This window comes from Antrostomus carolinensis, unplaced genomic scaffold (assembly GCF_000700745.2).
Source record: "Antrostomus carolinensis isolate BGI_N321 unplaced genomic scaffold, ASM70074v2 scaffold8992, whole genome shotgun sequence".
Lineage (NCBI taxonomy): Eukaryota > Metazoa > Chordata > Aves > Caprimulgiformes > Caprimulgidae > Antrostomus > Antrostomus carolinensis.
In genome coordinates this window covers 92,303-101,350 of record NW_010301621.1, presented here as the reverse complement: position 1 = coordinate 101,350, position 9,048 = coordinate 92,303, and the positions used below count along the sequence as shown (strand labels likewise).

Sequence of the window (9,048 nt, the reverse complement as noted above, 5' to 3'; positions counted from 1 at the left end):
GGGAAAGATTGTCACATTTCTCTTTCCCAAAAATGTTCAGTAAGCTGGATAACTTAAAGGAACTAGTTTTAAATCACAATCAGCATTATATACAGAAATAACTGACACAAACTACAGTGGCTCTGCGTGGTCCTAACAGAGCTGGTGTCACAGACTGACGTGCAGAACTAAGGGACTGCTATTTCTTCATCTCCAGGATGGCGCTTCCTGGCCCTCGGTGTTTGGCACTGCATATGTTGCAGAACTGGACAGAAGATACCTAGAAATTAAAAAGAAAAGAGGAATCTCTTAGAGAAATGTAGCCACATTAGAATGTGGGAAGATGAATGAGAAGGGCTGATGCCTCACAGCCAGGCTGTTTGCTATCAGCATATTCATGGATAGGTGTAGGAAGGCAACGTAGAACACAATAAAGCAAGCTGTTCTGGAGTTGGAGGGTTGTACACCTCACCACTCGCTCCATGTGCATAACCACCACCCTCCAGGAGAGTAAGGTCAAGTTTCCTCCACAACAGAAATGAACAAATACAGAGTCAAAAGTATTATCTTCATAGGTAAAGAAGAAAGTCACCTGGTGGGCTCTACTGACCACTGGATGTCTTAGTCACAGTTCATAGAATCATAGAATGGTTAGGATTGGAAGGGACCTTAAAGCTCATCCAGTTCCAACCCGCCTGCCATCAGCAGGGACACCTTCCACTTGACCAGGTTGCTCAAAGCCTCGTCCAACCTGGCCTTGAACACTTCCAGGGAGGAGCAGCCACAACTTCCTTGGGCAACCTGTTCCAGTGTCTCACTACCCTCACAGTGAAGAACTTCTTCCTAATATCTAATCTAAACCTCCCCTCTTTCAGTTTAAACCCATTTCCCCTTGTTTTGTCATTAACTGCCCTTAATTCTTAACTGCCTTTAGTTCTCTTTGGACAGTGCTGCACAGATTTCCAACAGCTGAGAATATGGCCTGGATACTGACCATTTGTTATCAAACAGGTGTTTATTGTTACTCCCGTGTTTAGCTCTGTGCAAACGCTTTATGCATCCATTCCTTTCAGTATGTCACCAGTAACCAAACATCAGCAACACAACTGATGACCCAAGGCCGAGAAATACTATAGCAGTGGAGAATTTGGCTCAGATAAAATGCAGATACCTGGGTATTCATACACACTATAGAATATACATCATGGAATATCCATGTCACATTTAAAAATCCCATCTGACAAGTCACCTGTCCCAGGAAACTGAGAACAATAGATAAATTTTATATTATTTCTCAAATAATAACGTTTGTGGTAAATATTGTTTGAATAAATATTTACTAGTTGTTGGGCTTTCTCATGCAAATGATCTAATTCATTAAGATTTTCATACTGTATTTAAGTGGACATGCTGTACCATACGGCTACAAGCACCTGGCTTGGTTACTTGCAGATTAATTGAGTCACCAAAGTTATTTTTTCACTAGATGTTCATTTTCAGAGACAGATACAGAATGAGAAAAGCTTAAATTCCATTTTCTTTGTGATTTTGTTACCATTCTGATGTTTTCATTCCTAAATTCAAAAGTGGTTATATCTAGAAGATACCTTTTTAGTTTGTTTTCACTGAAAAAAAATTTCCTTGGGAAAAAAAACATGTTCTGAGCATCAAGATGATTACAAAGATATTTAAATATTCACTCTGAAATGAGGGCTGTTTTTTTTCTTTCAAGTCAGAATAATTTCTCACTTGAGAAAACACCTTTACTCTTGTCTTTAATTAAACCTACTTAAAGTGAGAACTGCAATGAAAAATAATTAATCAAAAAAATCAAACGTGTCGTATTCCCTGCGTGTCTCAAAGCTGCATTGCATATTCAGGTGGCAGAAAGTGATAAAATACTTCTCAAACAGCAGCAGCAGAATTCCAAATTGGATGAACTTTAGTTGCAGTGGCTCTAAACTCCCTTTTCTTAGTCACATACTATGGAGTATCATCACAAGTGATTACTGTAATTATATTATAATTCCTGATAGACCCACGCCCCTCTCCACAGTTGACAAAAGGAAATAATTTGTCCTTTTATCTTTGGTAAAGGTGTGGGAGAGATTCAGCTAATTCCTTACAGTGTTAGACACTGGGAGGCACTCTTTGTGAAACATGTGTCTGCAGTGGAACACCACCACGTTGAAGGACTTGGATGCATCTGGGAAAGAGAAAAATAAATTCATTACAACAGGGCAAGGAAACAAATGGTTCAGTGGCTGCAGCAGTATATGCCTGTATTCCATTATACACAGAGAAACATCAAGTAACATCTCAAAGATTAACTTCCTAATTATTCTGGCTCATCCATAAAAAACAGAGAGTAACAGTTTTTGTCTTATGTATTCTTGTTGGAAGATATCATGACAGATATTCTCCTAGGAAAACTATTTCTTCTTAAGGTGCCCAAGGACTATATTGGTATGTGTGAACTACAGTTGCAGAAGGTACATCTTCAAAGTAATATCCTGAATTCCTAGTTTCAAAACTAACTTTAGACATGTTAAAACTACAGTCTGTTGTAAGTTGTTTCAAATACGAGAGCAGTGACTGAAGCCAAGCGTTTTCCACCACTCGGACAAAAAGTATATTCCATAAAACTATCATCTACAAGTTCAGTCTACATCATCCAACAGTTGGAAAAGATTTGGTGGCAAGAGCTTAGTTCTGTGGTTCTAATAATCTTTGGGAACACGTATGTTGATGGAATTAAAAGTTGCTTTGCGTTCGATGTATTTCAAAACAGAAAATAAGGGAGTCAAAAATGAATAAGAAAGAAAATCTGGGTTTACTGCAAAGTTCAAATTAGATTCCACTCCCATGTCAGAACTCACAAGCAAGCTTTGCACAGGAGACTGAAGTTTACAGTGATTACCAAGGGAGCCTACTACACATTTCTGTTGGCTAAAAGAAACAGTAGTTCCTTTAAAAAAAAAATAAATCTAAAACCAGGCAACATCATTCTCTTCTAGAAAAGCATCCTACCTGAAGGAAGTATTGGAGACAGGCATGATTCACAGATATTCTCTTCTGGAAAAACAAACCAAACCAAATCGGTCACAGCTTTGTTAACGAACTCCATGTTTACATTTTCATAAAGCAGGGGTGAACATACTGCTATTACAGAAAGGGAACTTGGTCTTAGAGTAATTACTGAAGATGCCTCACAGAGTCTATTAAAAATTGAAGAGCAACAGGGAAGCAGCATTTCTATTAACAGCATGAGAAATGTTTAGCTCTTCTGATTCTGATGATGGCAGAAGTGCAGGAGTGAGGCTGTTTAGGATCAGTTTGCCTTGTGCCTCTACAGTGCTGAAAAAAAGGAGCATTGGATGGGTGCCCAAGATCTCTGCAGCACTTTGTAGCAGCAGCTCTGACTGATCCTCTGTCCTTCTGTCAGCTTTTGCCTCTTGGTATTAGCACTCAGCTGGTGTGAATTACAGCACTGCTCACACGCAGCATTAGCACACTGCAAAGTATTTTCAGTTACTTCTGAAAAATATCTTGTAGCTTTTGCTCTGGTTGCAGATGATTATCTGACTATCCCCACTGGCACTGAACAGAATTTTTACCTTTATAGACAAACTGTGAGGACATAAGATGTTACTGGCTATGCAGGGATTGATCAAGAGAATAAGCTGTATGCTGGGTCTTGTAGTTTATGAGATACAAGTAGTTCCTTTGCAAAGGGGAAAGCAGCTCTTATCCTACTACACTCGATCAACCAAGTAAAAGACTTCAAAATCTTGAAGCCACCATTGTTTCCTCTGTACTCACCATCTACTAGAACACCCTTCATCTGAGTTCGATGCATTTTCTTCAATAAAGAGAGAGAATCGGCGACAAGTATCTTTTTGCAGCCTTCCCGCAGCAAGATCTGTTGGTGCAAAGAACACAAAACGCAGCGGCTGTTGGACAGGATGGGCAGATCAACTCTCTTAGCAAGTCTCCACTGCGCTTCTGCTACCAAAGACAGTGTGGGGAATGTTTGAGGCTTTTCAAGCTATTCTAAAGGAGGAACCTCCTGTTACCACCACCTCTATCTAAATGAAAATCCCACAATATTTAAAAAAAAAAAAATAATCAAATCCTTTACAAATATATTATAGTAATAAATTATCTTCTTCCTATGAGCTTGTCTTAAACAAATACAATGGAGAGGGATTTTCACAGTGCTCCTCACAATTGGTTTCCAAACCATTTCAAAACTTCTGCCCATATCTTTCCTGTCTTCTTTAGGAAAGGAATCTGATAATCATAAAACCTTTCTAAACACAGCAATTCAAAATTTATTTTGGTCAAATATATTTCCTACTAGTAAGAAGTATTAAATGTTCATCCAGTCAATCAAAGGTCCAGAGTTTGTTCCTCTTTAGCAAAAGTCTCAGCCCCCTTCATACTTTTTAAAACTTTTCTCTAGATTGACATGTCATTGCCTGACAATGTTGTGAAACACAAAAAGGAATCAAGGGCATCAAAATTAGAGAGCCTTGTTTCACAACACTTAATGAAGCAAGTATGAAAATATGACAAACCCAACTAAGTCTTGTGGAATTTTAATTCCTCTCCCTGAACTCATGTTTGGAAATTTGTTTTCCAAGACAATTTCTCTGAAAAGTGCTTTCAAAAAAGCTCACAATCAATGTTAAGCTGAAGCACCTTGCCAAAAAAGTGGTATAAAGAGGGAACGCCCATTCCTTTCTCCTGATTATTTTCACTACAGGACACATGGAGTTCTAAAATAGTCCAAGATACAGCTAATGCAAATACCTAAAAGGAAATATAACAGATTTTACAGCCAGGTGAACACTGTCCAAAACCCTATCTTCTCACATACACACTGGGAAGTAATAAGGACACACTGCCAAGGATGAGACGCAGTTAAGACTGCAAATTTGAAATACGTTAACAAAATTAAAATTGAAGAACACTAAGCACTTCAAACAGGGCATGTCAGTGGGTAAAGGACATTCTTCAGTATTAGACACACTGAGCTATAAAACATTTCACATCACCAGAAACTGAATGCAGCAATATGAGACAAACACTTAAAAAATTAATTTTGATCTGCGATGACCTCAGGCACTGAGTTTGTCTTTCCTCTTCCAGCTTTATCCAAGGGTAGAGAATGGTAAATTGCATTTTAAATATAGAAAAGTGTCACTAGCTCTGAAAAAGTTACAAGAAACTTTTTGCAAGGACAATTGGGTGAGACTCTTTCAGAACGAGTGCTTGCCCGATTCCAAATATTCTCAATCAGCAATTTAAATTGCTAAATTGTTCTAAATCCCAGAGATAAGTAAATAACTTGGAGCGGGTGAGGTCTTGGCTCTATACTGGAGTCTCTGCTACCTGCACTCAGCATAAGCAGATGAAAAATCCCGTGTTTGAGGAAAAGGAACAAAGCAAGCATGTTAAATGAGATGGGGGTGGAACAGAGATACAAAGGGAAGAAGGAAGCATGATTTACTATTTTCTACTTAACACACAATGTGCCTATAGGAAAACTTCATTTAAAAAAGAAAATAACAGAGGGAAACAGTAGACTTCATTAGGTCATTGGAAAACCTCAATGCTATCTGATGCCTTAAAACCCATAAGTGACAGCAATATCTTATAGAACACATGCACTATCATCCCCTCATTATTTACACTCCACTAAGATCTTTTTCCCTACCACATTCAATGACTGTCAGACCTTATTTTGCTAGAAGTGGAACACAACTAGTGTTATTTAAAAAGAAAAGTCACCATGAAGAATGTAATATTACAAATCTCAAGGTAATAAATCTCTTCTGCAGAAACAGATTTGAAGAGCTCAAAGACGAGATGGATAATTGTTATTTAAGAGTTATAGAAAGAGAAGCAGGAGAGGGAATTTGGAGGTGAAACGGTGGGAGAAAGAATGTTTGAATTAACTTCTTTATATTAAAAGGAGGGAGAAGTATAGAACCTAAGATTAGGTTAAACTAGGTAAACCTGACATCAAGCAAAACTCTGATGAAACCATTTTCTGGTGATAAAATAGGACTTAAAGAGGATGCTACCTACGTAAGAAACTCTTACAAAGCTGAACTTTTTAACCCTTTAAAAGCACGATTGTAAGCACAAGCAGGACAGCATTTCACAGCCAGAGAAAGAAGTTTTAAGCAGATATAATGCTTTTTTACCAAATTAATAAAAACTTCTGAAACCAAAATATTTATTGCAAAAAAGAATTCTAGTTCGTTTTCTGACTATATTAGGGAAGATGCTACTATATAACTGAAATCAGAAGCCATATTTCATTTTATTTTATTTTCTATTTAATTCTATTTAATTTTAAAAGTTCTGATTTACAAAAGCCTAACATTATCATTAAAGGAAAACACTGCAGTGTGCAGTTAATTTGAAGGGCACACTCAAAGCACTGGGAATACATTCAGGCCTCGGTTCAGCTTAGCTCTCAAACAAGTCCACGTTTCTAAAAGCCAGTTAATCAAATACTTCCAAATTGTGTCACAACCACAATTAAAACCATTCTTTTTAGTCTACAACCAAAAGGCAGATGTCCCTCTGCACAAGCTGCCACCTGCCCCGTAGTGCCTCCAAGGTGTCTGAGCAGCAGCTTCTTCGTGTTCAGGAGCAAAACCCAACCATTTTTCCAGACGCTGTTCCAAACAGTGGTCATTAGATGACCATCAAGGTCTATTAGTCCTTAACCTCTGTCATGAACTGTGGTGGTTTAACTTCTCTGGCAGCCAAACATCACACAGTGAGCTGCTCGCTCACTCTCCCCACCCCAGGGAACAGGGGAGAGAATTGGAGGAGTAAGGGTGAGGAAACTTGTAGGTTGAGATAAAAATAATTTAATAATTGAAAGAAAATAAAACTGAAAATAATAATGATGGTAATAACAGTAATAATAAAATATGGAAGTGAGTGATGCACAGTGCAATTGCTCACCACCCGCCAATCAAGCCCAGCTTGTTCCTGGATAACAAACCTGGAGGAGGGACAATCCTGAAACTGAAATTGCAATCCCAGAAGAGCAAGAGCTCTAGAGACCCTCATTAATATTGTGAGCAAGATGTTATATGATGTGGAATATCCCATTGGCACATCCAAATGCCAATTTGGTTTTGCTAATTCCAATATTCCCCCCCTCCCCAGTCCTCTGCACCTACAGACTGACGAAACATGGGGAAGCTCCTACCCATATTTCAAATCACAATGAATGTAAAGTTTATTGCTGTGGAAATTTAGGAGCATAATAGGAAATTTGCATCTACATACTTACATAAGCATAAAACAGGGCTTGCAAAAGGAGGCCACAATTAAACAATATAACAGCACAACCGTAATACCTTTTGTGGAGCCAATGTTATGAAAAGATCAATACAGTTTTTGTTTTAGGCAGTGACTTGTAAGCCACACAACAGGTTCTAACCTCACCTGCAAGCCTCTGCTGTAGATCTTGGCACAAGATTTTGGTTTTTGCCTTTGAAAATGGGAATAATAAAGTTTAAATGCATACAGAGCTCGAGATCTGAAGAGATGAAATGACAGAAAGTCCTAGTCAATTAAATCTGGATTGCTCTATGAGTTGAAAATGTCTGGTATATGTTAGGTGATACAGATGAGGAAGTTTTTACCAAATCCAAAGAGTTGTGCCAGGCCAGAGGAGAGGACATGGACTTCTCACTGTGAAGCTACACAACATGATGTGAAGGTGTAACCAGGCATCACACTAGTCTTTAAAACAGTTAATGAGGCAGCACTAACGATGAAGCTAGGGCAGCACTGCCCTCAGCCATGAGGCCACTTAGGGTTTAACTTGCAGCCCCAGCCACGTCCCGAAGCACACGCTGAAAGCAGAAACAGACTTGCTCTAAAAAACTGAACTTGCCAATCTAAGGCTACTGAACTGAGCGTGCAAGAGCTCGATCACATCTAAATTTCAGTGTAGACACCCCATCTGCTCGCAAATGGTGTGCTTTACATTGCCTGTAACACTTCAGGAACTATTTTAAGCTATAGCTTATATTTCTCTGAAGAAAAACAGTCCCTCTTTTTTTGGCTATGTTGTTTTACTATCATACAAGCAAGCCAAGCACAAATGACATTAAGCTTCCCTAATTTCTCTGATTCCTAGGAGAGCTACATTTTAGCCCTAGAGCTATCCAAATCTACTTCAAAATGAATTAATTTGAAATCCATGAAGCATTTCAATGCTAACAGCAAATCATTTTCGATATCACTCTGAAGGTTTAATACATCCTTTTAATCCCAAAGTAATTTCGTTAAAAGGTACTTGAAGAAAAAATGATTCTTCCCTCCCCAAAACGTGACCACACAATGTCATCAGCTTTGTCTGAAGCCACGCGATACACTTTGCATACGTGTAAAGCTGCAGCTACGCACACAAGTGCTTCCTCAGTCTGTCTGCAGACACACCAAAAATTGCAGTTTGATTTCAACAGAACGCAGGAACAGAAGGATCAGCAGCACAAGCCGCAGGGTGCTGCCAGCAGCAAGATTAACATGCAACTGTTTACAGGCAGCATGCTATTTAGCCAGTATAATTTTGGAAGGATATTAGTATCTCATGAAATCAATTAAAAACTGGAAGTAATGTTACAACATGAATTATAGGCCAACATGTATCTGTTTATCTGGGGTAGTTCCTTGCACATAATGAGTGTCAGGAGAACAAGAGATGCACAAAAGCTTCTTTGAAGTAGTGAAAGTCATAATCTAAAGCCTGGATGATAATAAAATAAGGGAAAAGCCCTGGAAAGGCTTAAACCCTGCATTTTTAAAAGGCCTTCTGACATCATTGAAGGCTCTAGCAGATACAGGCTTTATCCGGCCTGCTAAGAGACCAACCGTGACCTTACTGAAAACCATGAAGCCCAGCTATTTATTTGCTAGAGATGTCCACAGACTAATAGCAGATGGGAAACAAATGTTTATGAGGTTCAGAAAATTGGAGTTTCAGCTGCTTTCTGGGCTCCGTTTCCATGAGCTCAGCACAGTCACACT

At 38.7% G+C, this 9,048-nt stretch overlaps 1 protein-coding gene across 4 annotated transcripts in view; it reads right to left on the bottom strand.

Moving 5' to 3' along the window:
* Nucleotide 1: 1 nt before the first annotated feature.
* Nucleotides 2-9,048, bottom strand: part of VPS41 (VPS41 subunit of HOPS complex) — a 97,485-nt gene continuing 88,438 nt past the window's right edge. For all 4 annotated transcript variants that reach the window (XM_010163532.1, XM_029083914.1, XM_029083913.1 and 1 more), the window contains 4 exons: nucleotides 3,802-3,901; nucleotides 3,010-3,054; nucleotides 2,106-2,185; nucleotides 2-259 (listed from right to left, as the gene is read on the bottom strand). In XM_010163532.1, coding sequence (XP_010161834.1) covers nucleotides 179-259; nucleotides 2,106-2,185; nucleotides 3,010-3,054; nucleotides 3,802-3,901 — 306 coding nt within the window. In that variant the 3' untranslated portion in view covers nucleotides 2-178. The remainder of the gene's footprint in view (nucleotides 260-2,105; nucleotides 2,186-3,009; nucleotides 3,055-3,801; nucleotides 3,902-9,048) is intronic.